This window comes from Doryrhamphus excisus, chromosome 22 (genome assembly GCF_030265055.1).
Source record: "Doryrhamphus excisus isolate RoL2022-K1 chromosome 22, RoL_Dexc_1.0, whole genome shotgun sequence".
Taxonomy (NCBI): domain Eukaryota; kingdom Metazoa; phylum Chordata; class Actinopteri; order Syngnathiformes; family Syngnathidae; genus Doryrhamphus; species Doryrhamphus excisus.
In genome coordinates this window covers 14,323,083-14,337,126 of record NC_080487.1, presented here as the reverse complement: position 1 = coordinate 14,337,126, position 14,044 = coordinate 14,323,083, and the positions used below count along the sequence as shown (strand labels likewise).

Genomic DNA, 14,044 nt, shown 5'->3' with positions numbered 1-14,044 from the left:
CTGTGGACAGCCAATCGGGAGGCGCCTAACAAAGAGGCTTCGTCGACCCTTTTCTGTTGGTAGCCGGTATAGAATGGAGATGGGATTTCTGGCTCTTTCAAGGGACCCGTTCCGAAAAAAAGAACCGTTCAAAACACTAGCTCGTTGTCGTGATTAATCTGTTCCAGACAGTCCGACTCAACTGACTCTAACCCTCAATGCACACCGGGTTGCTAGAATGTATATAATAGAATAATAGAATGTAATGCAATGACAGAGCCCCTCCCGTTACATTTACATACTACCTCTGAAATAACTTCTCTTTAAGCTGCAAAATTCTTGCACTCTTGTCTTGGTACAGTCCAAGAAAGCATCATGAGATTTAATCATGGCCACATGATCCAAGATGGCGGCATAAACAAACCGGGCTTAGGCAACATTTTGGCACAATTTTTCTGGTTGTTAACCACAAAACGCGCTAACCGGCGTGGACGTTATTTCCTCCCCAAGGTTAGTTGTACATATACGGTGTCGCTTTGTTCGCATCGATGAACACATCAAACTCAGAGATGTTACTTGTTCACCTAAAGGCAAGGTGAGCAACTCGAAAACAGTTTGACGGATGAGCAATTTGCATGTATGAATGAGTCGTTCTTTGTGCATCCGGGACTTGGTTCTCATCGTTCCTTTAAATAGCTATTCAAAATATTCGAGTCGTTTGCGAACGTCACATCTCTAGGTTTCACATGAAGGCAGCGTGGGGAAATTGCATAGACGAACCGCTCGTAACATCCGCCACCTGTAATTACACTGCTTGTCCACTTGAGGGTGCCTATCAGGTTACTTTGCTGCATTTCGATATGTCAAAATGAAAACGGTGACGCCATTCAAAACAGGAAGTGGTTTTACACATAGGGGAAGGTGTGGTAATGTGAGACACCCCCTGTTTCGGGGCAATGGAACAAAAACAAAAAATCATTTTTTTGCATGTAAAAAAACATTCTTCCTGTCAACTTAATCTAAAATGATGTCAAAGCAAACTGATTGAGGTAAAACAACTGATATCATCCATGTCCATGAACTACCATAACATAACTATCTGTGGTTGATGCTAGTTGAAGATTAGCCGGAAATGGTAGCAACTGTGTTTTTTTCCAGAAAGGTGGATGTGGGATGAAGTGAGACAAATGCTCTGGGGTAAAGCGAGACGTCTCACTCAATTTAAGTTCAGCCTGAAACAAACTTATACCGATATAAATGATAAACGTAAACAAACCGAGTTGATCAGATATATTAATATATTAAAATGAATGAAACGGCCACCAGATGGCACTAATGTACAATATTGAAAGTCGCATAACTAAGAACGACTGTATGATGTATATTGGAGCTATGGGTAGGGTTAAAAACATGAAAATAATAACATATTTTTTATAGAGCGCTTTTCAAAAAGTCAAAGATGCAAAAAATATGAAATATGAAACAAAATAACAGCAGAAGACAAGAGTTCAGGACAACTAGTTAAAAGTTCGTACACAATAGAAGCTACTAAGATTGTAAAGTGATTAAGTGATGAAAGTATTACTAAGTTTCAAAGAGTTTTTTGAAAGTTACTGAGAAGGAGGTAAGGTCAGCAGTGTAAGAGTTCCAAAGGGAGGGGGTGAGAAAACAAATATATATACTGTATAAGTGGGGAAGGCGGAGTACAGCGTGTTTGTTCCTGCAGCTGCAGCCTTGACCATCACTGTGGTCCACAGGTGTGTGGGCACCGTATCAATTCCCCTCTAGGCAGCTGTGTTCCAGCATGAGGCACATGAGGCTGAGCGAGGGCTGCTAGGGTCACTTTGTCCTTGAACGCCTCCTGTGAGGCTGTGAAGGATAGCTTTGCTTCAAGATAACGACAGCTTAACTCTGTGTGTGTGTGTGTGTGTGTGTATGAGTTTGTTATGACTCGCATACACTCACCAGGCAAACACGGCTTGTAAAAAAAAAATACATTTTCTAAATGCAGGAATAAGAGAACAAAGGCAACATTGAGTAATGAATACAAACACATGGCCGCACACAAGCACAATGTATCCCCCTGTACACAATCCCGTTGCTTTATGTACGTAACAAAGTAGTAACAATGAGTATATTTCAATACGAGTGGATGACAGCAAGGTTAGCGAGTAGCAGCAACAAATACCCAAAACGTCAATCCGTTCCTAATAAACATGAATACTTCTGGAAGAGCAATTCCCTGTAACATGGATGAAAAGGGTGCATTCCCTCTTGAAAGAAACATGGAGGTCGACACAGGAGGGCGCCCTGGGGTCACGTGATTTGTGACTACTGGATACTTTTGGCCAATTGAGGAAACGAGCTGACAGGCTGCGTAAGGACGAGGCTCTCATAGCAAAGGTAGGCGGGTCCGCGTGTCATCTCTGCTGGTTCCCGCCCACGGCGGCGGCGTTGTTGACCAGCGCGTACGCGATGACGGGGCTGCTCTTGGGGCACGTCCACGCCGGCTGCTGGCAGGACGAGCTCTCCGTGCGGTAGATCTGCGCGCGCGTCCTGAAGAGGCCGAAGCGAGCAGCAAGCAGGAAGAAGTCGCGGCGGAAGGTGCGCGTGAAGAAGGCGTACAGGAAGGGGTTGGAGCAGGAGTTGATGGGGTAGAAGAGAACCAGCAGCAGCTTGGCGTCCGACACGGTGATGAGAGGCAGCTTGAGCGCCGCCGACACGGCGAAGAAGGAGATGGGCGCCATGCACAGGAAGTCGGTGAAGATGAGCACGGCCATGCGCTGGGCCACGTGGGTGTCGGCACGGGCCGGCGCCGCCGACGGGTTGCGGACGGTCAGGTAGATGCTGAGGTAGCAGCCGCACACGCACACGAACGCCAGGATGTTGAGGAGGAGCAGCGACACCACGTACACCTGAGACGCCACCGACTCCACGTCCATCGGAAGGCAGATGCTCACCTGTGACAACGACCCTTCATTAGCTACACCTGACCACGCCCGGAACGGGGGCCGGCCGGTGGGGCTGTGCGCCGGAAAACCTCACTGCTTGGAAAACCTCACTGCTTGGAAAACCTCACTCCTTGGACAACCTCACTCCTTGGACAACCTCACTGCTTGGAAAACCTCACTCCTTGGAAAACCTCACTCCTTGGACAACCTCACTCCTTGGAAAACCTCACTCCTTGGACAACCTCACTCCTTGGACAACCTCACTCCTTGACACCTAAAGAGCTTTTACATATGGATGTTTCAAAAATTGTGTCTATACATTTTTGGATTGAATTAGAATTTGAAATTGTGCATTGTCCATAAAACAACATAGGTTGTTTGTGTTGTGGCCATTGGGTGCCAGGTATGAGCATGGATGTGTAAAGGCGTACCTGACAAAGCGGGGGTGTGCTCACCTTGCTGTAGCTGCTAACCCCCAGCACGGGAAGCAGCGCTGCCAGGCAGGAAAAGATCCAGCCGGCCGCCATGACCACGCAGGCGTGCCTCAGACGGACCTTGCGGTCCAGCCGTAGGGCGTGCGTGATGGTGTGCCAGCGCTCCAACGTGATGGCCGTCAGCGTGAACACGGACAGCTCGCTGGCGAACACCTGACGTACACAACACGTGCAACACGTGACCTTTGAGTCGCCGCCATATGTCACACGTGGGCGTGTACGCACGGTGAAGAAGCCGGCGGCGCCGCAGCCCAGGCCCGTCTGCCAGTCGATGGCGTGGTTGTAGTAATGGCCCCGTGTCAGCGTGTCCACCGTCGCTATGACCACCAGGTAGACGCCCATGCACAGGTCAGCGAACGCTAGGTGGCACATGAGGAAGCGTGGCACCGTCAGTTTGGAGCGGCTGCCTGGCAACAAGAGAGGAGAAAAAACACTCTCAACGGCATTAAAAACCAAATTCATTAATACAAAAATGATCACATTGTTAATTATGTAATTCAACTGTGAAACAGTCATATAAATATATAATAATGATTCATTATAATTTAGAATGAATTATAATTATTTCGGCTGTCAAAATGGAATTGTGGAACTGCTGTTGAATTGTAGAATTTTAAAATGTAAAAAACGACTGCAGGGATAGTTGTTGTTGTTCTTGTTGAGACCTAGCATGGTAATACCTAGCATGGTAATACCTAGCATGATAGTGGTCTGTTTATACAGTACATGTCAACCCATCAAAGTAGCAAAAATGCTAGTATGCTTTAGTTAGCATGCTAACACCTAGCATGATAGTGGTCTGTTTATACAGTACATGTCAACCCATCAAAGTAGCAAAAATGCTAGTATGCTTTAGTTAGCATGCTAACACCTAGCATGATAGTGGTCTGTTTATACAGTACATGTCAACCCATCAAAGTAGCAAAAATGCTAGTATGCTTTAGTTAGCATGCTAACACCTAGCATGATAGTGGTCTGTTTATACAGTACATGTCAACCCATCAAAGTAGCAAAAATGCTAGTATGCTTTAGTTAGCATGCTAACACCTAGCATGATAGTGCTAGCATGAAGTGTTTATAGATGTGTCTACCCATGAAAATAGCAAAAATGCTAGTATGCTAACATTAGCATGCTACATCTCTGTATATGGTACCTAACAATACGAGGAGTACGGCCACGTTCCCCAGCAGCGTGAGGACAGAGACGATCCAGATGAGGGCCCTCAGGGGGACGGCGGCCATGATGTCCTCGCAGGGGTTGAAGGCGTCCGGCATGGGGCTGCAGGTGGAGTTGAAGCTGGAGCAGTGGTCCTTGAGGGGGCCGTCATCTCGGGCTTTGGGGAGAGAGCAAAGGGGGTCCCACCTGGAACTGACATAACACAAAAATCAATGATTTACACAATTTTGCTATGAATGACTTAATTTGGGAAAAAAAGTGTCCCATTGAGCTTTAATGGTGGCAATAAATAGCTAGTTTGTTCCAGAAGATAAAAGCCGCCATGTTTGCTTTGAAGAAACAACAGGGAATTGCCATGAATATGAAATGATAACGAGCACAAATTAAGGACAGATACCAGAATAGAACCTTTACTGTGTTATTGTTTGATCATGAAAATACTTCACGTTTTGGATAAAAAATAAAGAAAAACAGGACGGGGTAGCGATTAAGTACAAGAGTGTAGCTATGCTACACAAAACGCTAGGCTAAGGTAAACGCTAAGGTAAGCTAACAACCTGCTTATGCTGAGTTCAGGGTATTTCATTGGCCCTAGGAATATTCAAACCAATTCAAAGGTCATTATTAATGACAAATATTATTAGTTATTAAACTAACTAACTTACTATTATTATTATTATTATTAAACTAACTCGAATAGAACCTTTACTGTGTCATTGTAATGAAAATACTTCATGTACTGGATTTAAAAAAAAGAAATAGGACGGGGGTAGCTAACAAGTACAAGAATGTAGCCTAGCTATGCTAAGCTAAGCTAACAACCTGCTTATGCTGAGTTCAGGGTCTTGCATTGGCCCTTGGAATATTAAAAAAAGTCACGTGTCATTGTTTTATCATGAAAATACTTACTGGATAAAACAAAGAAACAGGACAGGGTAGCTAACAAGTACAAGAGTGTAGATACGCTAAACTAAGCTAAGTTAAGCTTAGGTCGTCTTTCATTGGCTCTCGGAATATTGTAAAAATGAAAAAGTCATTATTAATGACATATGTTAAACTAACTGGCTTTGTCACCTATAAGACAAAGCTAACATCAGCTAGCCTGGCATATATTAGCATACATTGGATCGCTTTTAGCATCTTCCATTTTTCTGTAAGCACACTACAATGACACAATAAAACTCTTTACATACATGAAGTGTATGTGATTTTGGATTGGCAGTGCCGCTGTGCACGCGCACCTGTTACTGTACAAGTCGAGGAAGACGCAGCAGTGTGACGGGTATGTGACCTGGGCAAGGTTCAGCTTGGCGAAGGCCCGTCGTGGGGGAAGCTTCTTCAGGTGGACCGCCGACTCAGCAATGAGCCACTGGAGTCCGACCAGGACGGCATCGGGCAGGGAGCTGAGCGCCGTGTGGGAGACGTCGCTAAAAGCCAAGAAAAGGTGTTGAACAATGGAGGCGTGGGAGGAGTAACGGGTGCTAGGAAGGTTTATTTGTGTGCCTAAGAAGGGTGAATCACTGCCGCATGGCGTGCTTACAGTACAACCAACTCACTGGAACCCGCAAAGGCGTTTGGATGGATGTGAGCAAGTTGTCTGTTGCCTTTCAGAGACCTTCAGAGAGAGAAATATGAGGATGGCTCCGCTGCTCCTGCAAATGTACCATCCTTCTGCTGGGACTCACAATCTGTGCATCTTGGTGCCGTTGAAGGCGTCTCTCGCCACCTCCTGGATGCCATTTCTGGTGAGCCGTCTGTCATCACAGAGACGAGCCAACAAGCCAACAAGCCAAACAACGATTAGATATAGATATATTATATATTTTTGTAAAATATGAAATAATTAAAATAGTAATAAAAAAGTCAAATATATAGAATTTTAAATAAAGTAAGTAAATTTAAATATTAACAATACAAATATTTTTAAATAAATGCCTATAATTTAAAAACTATAATGAATCATATTATCATATTTATATGGCAATATCATATTTATAGTAATTATAATAAATAAATAAATACATGTGTAAAATATGAAAAGTATATTTAATAAATGTATACAATAATTATAAAAAGAATAGAAAGATTGAAATAGCTATAGCTTTAAAAATAAAACAAAACAATAATTATAATAAAATACTGAAATTCGAAAGTCAAAAATTGTGAAAATATATTGAAAAAGTGAATGTAACAACAATAAGAACATTGAAAATATTGAAATAAATATCTATATTAAAAAAAATATATCATGGAAAAAAAATAATGTACATGAAATTGTGCTTACATGTCTCTGATGGTACGCCTGCAGAGGCCATTGAAGGCGTTGGCGGGCACTTCCTGTATGTGCCTGTTGTCGTGCAGGTCGCTAGGCAACACACAGCAAGAAAAGCAACTTTCAGGTAGCATACAACATAATCTACATCATCATCATCAGGACTCATGAAGCGTTTCCATGCATCCATACGCACTTAGCACAAGTGTGTCATTGTGTGTGTGTCCCAAGTGTGTGTAGCGGAGCCTACAGTAGTGTGCAGTCGGCGGCCGAGTGGATCTTTGACAAGTCTGGGAACGTGGCAAGTCCTGTGTTGGAGATGATCCTGCAAAGCCAACACAAAGCACCAAATGTTGTGTGCAGTCACAACGCCAAGTGGCAAGTGCTCAGTGTGTGTGTGTGTGTGTGTGTGTGTGTGTGTGTCAAACAATACCACACATGCAGAGTGGTTTGTCCTTATATCTGTTTCTATGACTTTAGCTACCTTTTTGAAGCTTCACCAAAGGTGCAAAGTATGTAAATACAGTATAGAGTAACAACTATAAACTAAAGCCCTGCAGTAGAATAGAGTAGAATTTTCGAATAGGTGCACATCCCCAGGAACGTCCAAGAAACAAGATAACATGATAATAACACGGTTGCTCTTCTTCAGGTGAGAACTCACAGGCGCTGCAGGTTGACAATGTCCTTAAACGCATCCCTGTCAATGTGTGTCAGGTGTTTGGACTTTGCGATGGTTCTGAAAGACACGGCCAAAACATCCAGCAGCAAAATCAACATGGCGGTTTTCCGTTCATCTCCACTCACATCTCCCGGAGTTCGGGCAGGTCGGAGAATGCAAACGCTCCGATGGTCTCCAGCGCAACGTTTCCCGAGATGAATCTATGAGAAACCAGACAAAAAGATGAGATTTATTCTTGAGGGCTTGTACTTCCCCCATTTGACCACTAGGTCGAGCCACTACGCTCAAAAGACGTCCATGAGGAGCTGCCTTTATGTCACGCATTTTGTATTTTGGTTCAAGTGGGGCAATGACCACAATGGACCACGGTTGCCAACTTTTCACGAGAAAAGTAGCTATTGGCTGTCCTAATTTATGGTGATAATCATATGGTGTCGGAAAATGCAGGAGGAAAAAAGACAAGAATGACTCAAATGTTCTTGTGCTGAGTAGCAACTGACAACAAGCTTAGGACATGTTGGACGTGGACATGAGGACATGTCAACAGCACCAGCTTTTGCTCAGTGAAAACACAAAATACGTGCTTTCACTTTTGAGTCCCTAAGCACCAAAAACACCCAAGTCGCTGGATATCTAGTCGCTTTTAATAAAATGTCACCACATCTAGATCTGATTCATGGCCAAGTTGGCAACACTAGCGGTGACCCAGTACACCTGGCATCCCATTGTTAATGCCCATTACTGCTACTTACGGGACTGGAGGGGAACATCACCACCCACCTGAAGAGTTTTAAAGACTCTTTGGACTTGGCTTGTGGTGAATGCACCATGATGTCCTCAGGGCTACATTGTGGGCGTCTGCACGCCACAAACAATCACACACAGCTGGTTCTCACTTCCCGTTTGCTGTGTTTAGACTCGAGCGCTGTCTCCCACCTCAAGAGTTCTTCATGTTCCACAACAAAGACTATGTGGAGTATTATATCATATTTGCTTCATTTTCAAAACTCGGCATTCTAGTCTATGTGAAAACTGAGGTTTTGACAAAAGTGTATTTTTAATCTGAGAATTTTTGGTGGAAAGTTTTATTTTTAATCATTATAATAATTTTGGTTTTTTTCCAGTTCATTATGTATTTTATTATTTTATTTTTTAAAGACAATTACATTAAATTAACAATATTAAAATATAATGAAAAATATAATACTAATAATAATTAAATATATATAAAAAAATTCTATTGAAAAATATAACATAAAATATATTGTGGGATTTTAAAAAAGGCAACCTAAATGTCTACTGTTAAAATATTAAATTAAATTAAAATATAATGACAAAGTTCATACAACAAATAAATGACAATGTAAACGTAATGTAAATCTAACGAAAAATCTATATTAAAATATATAGATATATTTATTATTATATATTTATTTATTTAATATATAAAAATAATGAAGTAGACGTTTACAATATAAAAACGGGAAAAACAATATAATGTAAAAAAAAAAAAACGGCACAAAAAATGACAATATATGTAGTTGCAAAAATAGTACAAGACATGTGTTTAGACTCAAACACTGCCTCACCCTCCAGAGTTCTTCATGTTCCACAACAAAGACTAAACAAGACAAAAAAAGGCATCACGTGTGTCGTGGGACTTACATGTCGGCCACCAGAGGGAGGCCGGAGAAAGCCGAGGAAGCGATGGTCCTCAGGACGTCGTTGTTGAGGATGGTCCTACAGTTTGGATGTGGACACAAACATTGTGGACACAAACATTGTGGACAAGTAGTGCTCAAATCATAGATGTCACATAGATGTCATAGAGTCACTCACAGCTTCCTGAGCTGCTGCAGGTCAGTGAAGGCACCGTGAGGGATGACTGGAATTTTGGTCTGCTTCATCTCCCTGGTGACACACACACACACACACACATGCTTGTGTCAACACTAGTGTCTCATTGTGTGTGTGTGTGTGTGTTTTGCATGCAGTCAGGGAGGTTTGTCCTTCACGTTGCATGAGGTGGGGGTCTGGATCACACCTGCATGGAGCCTTGGCCTTGGAGGGAACACACACATCACCAGCTGGGAGTACTCCTGCCATGAAGTGTGTCCTCATCCTTGTTGTGAGGCTGCTAATGCATATGGATCTTCTTAACGTCTAACGACTTTTTACACGTCGGGCCCGCCTCCTGGTTGGCTGTCCAAAGTGCACGGCAGCACCTTTCACCTTCCAAAACATGGAGCAAGACGGCCCATGCTAACATATCTCCAGGGTTTTGGGCTGAAAGGCCAAAAAATGTCATGGTGCAGTCGCTGCATTTTATTTATATCAGTCAATTATGAATATAATCATTTTTAAATATTTTTTTAATATTTGGAAAAAATCATAATAATCAAATAAAAATATATTTTTTAAAATTTTCAACATCTTTCCTCTATCACTTTATACGACATTTAAAGACAGGATGTGTACATCATGTAAAACGTCACATTATTAAACAGCACACAATATTAAACATGCACAAAAACACACCGAGTAAATAAATAATCATCTGTAACAGATGAATGGAGAAGGGGCAGGATTATCTCAGCCCCTTTTCAGCCATGTTGAACCCCGCCAATGTAACCCTGTGGTGCTCCCTAAAGGAAGTATGTCTGCAACAAATAGCACACCCACGTGCCAAAGCAGCAGGTGGCACTATGACCCCTAAACGCAACACTATTTTAGCCCATTTGGAGAAAGTCCAACCAGTATGACAACAATTATGAAAAATGATGATCAAAAATGATACAGTATGAGGACTGAAGAGGGTAGTGGTTCACTCCAATGACCATTTAACAATAAAGGGACATTTACATGAATAAACTTACATACTTTTTTAATTGTAAAATGCCCTCACTCACATTGTATGGGTGAAACTGGAATGAATAAAAGGGTTAGCTGTGTAATGAATGACCGATCACACACAACACGCGTGTGGACGTTACTCACACGTATTGAGCGTTGGAGGAAATGTTCCTGGGAATATCCTTCACTCCCACAGGGAAGTAGTAACACAAGCAAAGGGCTCGTTTGGACAAACTTGCAGGCATCCCGTCCATCTTGTCCCCGACAGCTGCTGCAATAAATATCATCATCATCATCATCATCATCTTCATTCTGCACATCACTGTTTGTCCACTGGCTCTGCTTCTTCTCACTCTTAACGTGGTGTACACATCATACACTAGCTCACAGTGGCGCTCAGGGCTGGTTTGTTGTGTGTGAGCTTTAGGGGCGTGTGTGGGTCTGTGTGGGACTGTAGGAGGTCTCTGCTACATTGTGTGTGTGTGTGTGTGTGTGTGTGTACACAAGGCGTACAGTTACAATCAAGTTGTTTAGTTTTCACTGGACGGCAAAAACATGCGTGTCCATCACAGGTGGTCACCTACTAATTTCTTCATCTTAGATGAATTAAAATGCCCCCCCCCCCAAAAAAAGGCTTCCCTACACGTCTTAAAATAAAGCTTAGTCAACTAAGGGAGCTGTAAGTTTGATCATTTTTTCAGCTAATAGGCTAACCTAGCATGACGCTGTTAAAGGGGACCCATTATGCTAATTTTTCTACCCTTTGTATTGAGTTGTGGACTCCTATAGAGCAGCTACACACAATAGCCTGCACTGAAAGCTTTATAGATCTTCCAGAATCTGCACCTATTCCAGCTGTATTTCCTTGGATTTGTACTTCCCGCCAAAACAGTCCGTTTTAACTTATTCCACCCACGGCCCACCTCCGGGTTTGCCCCCGCCACTGTGATTGGTCACGCGCCCCAAGTGCTTGCTAACTACGAACCCCACTTTCCAATATAGTGGGTCCAGGAGTTGATAATAAACGAATAAAGTATTTGTTTAGGAGCTACTGGCAGGAGACCCCATGACTTACCGTGTAGGAACTGGTGGTAACTTAGCAACGCTGGTGGGGTGGAGATCAGGAGAAGCCCAACGTGTGGCAACCTCGCCTGCCCACGGAGGAGCACTCAGTGTCGGACACACTTTGCCAGAGGCACCGTTGGTGCGGTGGGGCTCAAAAACCGGACGAGAGGGCGCTGCGTGACCGCATAGCGTGTCCGACGCCTTTGGAGGAGATCAACTTCACGACAGCAACTGTCTGGTACGTGAAGGATTCTTCATTGCTGAATTACACGATAATTACATCAGACTGTTGTAGATGGACATTCTGGGCTTATTTTAGGCAATAGAGTTTTACTAAACATGTTGGATGTCAATGTTCTTACTTGTGATGCTACCTACCAAGCGGCTTGTGGTGTTATTGTTGGAAACTTATCACTGACTATTTGAATTCATTTGTCAATACAAAAATGAAGTTTGGTTTGGTTCAAATATGTCTGTTGGCTCATTTCTACACGCCAGGATACGTCCAGGCGCCATCTCTTGTATAAAAGTGCCTTCCTCCAGAACACGGACATTTCTTAAACCAGTCGCCTTCATTGAGTCTGCATACTTCAAAAGTCCTACTCCAGCTTTTGGACCTTTAAATGTGCCCCTCCCTCTGGCTTTGTCGTCTTTTCTTATGAACTGAACGGCGTTAGCATTAGCGCCTTGACACTCCATGGAGTGTCCACCAAAAAACCTCTTGATTTGACAGTTTTAGTTCAAGTGTATATGTCAAAGATCAACAAGAGCTCATTCCAATTAAAGCTACAATATTTTGGTTGAATTTGGAACAATTTTGCATTCATTTCACAGCGATGTTTGTGTGATTCTTAATTAGTGTGTACTGATTTTCAGTATGGAAGCCAGCACTCAGGGTGGAAAACTAAAACCATGGCAGCAGCTCTGGTTTGTCTAAGCTTGAGAGAACTTGCGAGTGATAAAATATTCTGTTCTACAAGCTCACACACCAAGGGTGGACTGGGTCCAGACTGGCCCACTCCAATCCCCGTGCATGTACTCTGCCAACTTGCCCTGTTACACAATACCTTAACAACGCCATTCTACTTGCTGACGTCTCTGGCCAGATCATATCCGCTGAAGATCACAAATCTGGGCATGAAAACAAGAGGAATAGTTGCAGTAAAACTGTACTTATCTGATACTGGTATTTAACTGATACTGACACCGATACTGATAACATTGGAGATGTGCAATCCTTTTGATTAGTGTATGACTTAAGTGCTTCATATGAGCAAATAATCTGCAAATAATCGGTATAATATGCTTATTACTTTCCAATACTTTAGCTAACTAGGTTTAGTTGTGACACGCCACCCCGTGTTTGCTATGTACGATGTCAAATCAAATTCATGGACAGTTCAGCAAGCGTTCTGAACCACTTGACCCAGGAACAACACACATCCAACATGTTCAAGGAAAAACGCATCTTTTATGGAATTTTGCCCATCACGCTCAATCTTTATGAGAGACATGAACGCCGTCTTTCTCTTGCCTATGGGTTCTAAAGGGAGAAAAACCGCCAGCATAATGGGATTAACCTAGTCTGTCTATAGTGTCCTCTATTAGACTATAGTGTCCTCTATTGGACTATAGTGTCCTCTATTGGACTATAGTGTCCTCTATTAGACTATAGTGTCCTCTATTAGACTATAGTGTCCTCTATTAGACTATAGTGTCCTCTATTAGACTATAGTGTCCTCTATTAGACTATAGTGTCCTCTATTAGACTATAGTGTCCTCTATTAGACTATAGTGTCCAACTGTAGAAAACCTCCAACTGTAGACTGGACTTCTGTGACCACGTGCATTGTTAGCTGCCTCATGCTAGCCGTCTCTAGCTGCCTCATGCTAGCTGTCTCTAGCTGCCTCATGCTAGCTGTTTCTGTCTCTTTAGAACGCACAAAAAAGGGACGCGTGTGTTCATGTTTCAAAAAAGGACTACTGATGGGCAAAATTCCAAAAGAAGTGCAGTTTCCCTTTATAGGAACACTTACTGAGGCAGACGACCACTTCTAGCCAACTATCAAACCCACCGGTGACACCGGTGACTAAGGCCGAGCGCTCATAGAGTGACAGCGGGGATGGCCAATCACACGCTAGGAAGATACAAAAAGAGCCAATCCATGAGCCTGTGGGCTGTCTAAGAGGCGCCAAGGGCTAAAAAGGCTTCAACTTGAGCGGGCGTTTCCCGCTTGGTCCTAGTGCCTGACGTGTATCAATTTCCATTGAATGTAGCATAACAGCAAATATTAGCTAAATGCTAAATATTAGTCCATGTTTATCCGGTTAACTGGTTCCAAGCGAATGTCGGTGAATTAGCATTACTTCATTATAATGTATGCTTTGAATATCTTTGTAGTTAAAACATAAACATTTTTGGGGTATTTTTAATTAATTGAATGCTACTTTTTGCCCCCTAGTGGAGAGCAATGATGTTGTTTCTTATTGACCACAGCAGCATTGGGTTTTTATCTGCACCACAGCTGCTTATGTTCAAGGACGCCACAAATGGAGATGACAGCCAAAGAC

The 14,044-nt window shown here is 42.9% G+C and overlaps 1 protein-coding gene across 8 annotated transcripts; it reads right to left on the bottom strand.

The window, feature by feature from the left end:
• Positions 1–123: 123 nt before the first annotated feature.
• Positions 124–14,024, bottom strand: fshr (follicle stimulating hormone receptor). Of its 8 annotated transcripts, none has more exons than XM_058062481.1 (17): positions 13,510–14,024; positions 12,541–12,604; positions 11,484–11,733; positions 10,553–10,679; positions 9,395–9,466; positions 9,221–9,295; positions 7,681–7,755; positions 7,538–7,612; positions 7,124–7,198; positions 6,886–6,966; positions 6,287–6,355; positions 6,142–6,216; positions 5,843–6,028; positions 4,579–4,793; positions 3,650–3,831; positions 3,386–3,577; positions 124–2,939 (listed from the first exon to the last, which is right to left on the bottom strand). In XM_058062481.1, the coding sequence occupies exons 4-17, from the start codon at positions 10,660–10,662 to the stop codon at positions 2,400–2,402; spliced, it is 2,022 nt and encodes a 673-aa protein (XP_057918464.1). In that variant the 5' UTR covers positions 10,663–10,679; positions 11,484–11,733; positions 12,541–12,604; positions 13,510–14,024; the 3' UTR covers positions 124–2,399. The 8 variants fall into 8 exon arrangements, with proteins under 8 accessions (XP_057918464.1, XP_057918467.1, XP_057918465.1 ...); XM_058062484.1 differs by having other exon boundaries at positions 10,553–10,676; XM_058062482.1 differs by lacking the exon at positions 11,484–11,733.
• Between the last annotated feature and the right edge of the window lie 20 nt (positions 14,025–14,044).

Excerpts from the sequence above, each read along its gene's own strand:
- fshr (XM_058062479.1), bottom strand. The coding sequence starts at position 10,728 with ATGTGCAGAATGAAGATGATGATGATGATGATGATGATATTTATTGCA. Across the intron at positions 7,756-9,220 it reads CTCCCTCTGGTGGCCGACAT|ATTCATCTCGGGAAACGTTG; the intron begins GTAAGTCCCACG and ends GGTTTCTCATAG. Across the intron at positions 7,199-7,537 it reads ATTGTCAACCTGCAGCGCCT|GATCATCTCCAACACAGGAC; the intron begins GTGAGTTCTCAC and ends TTGGCTTTGCAG.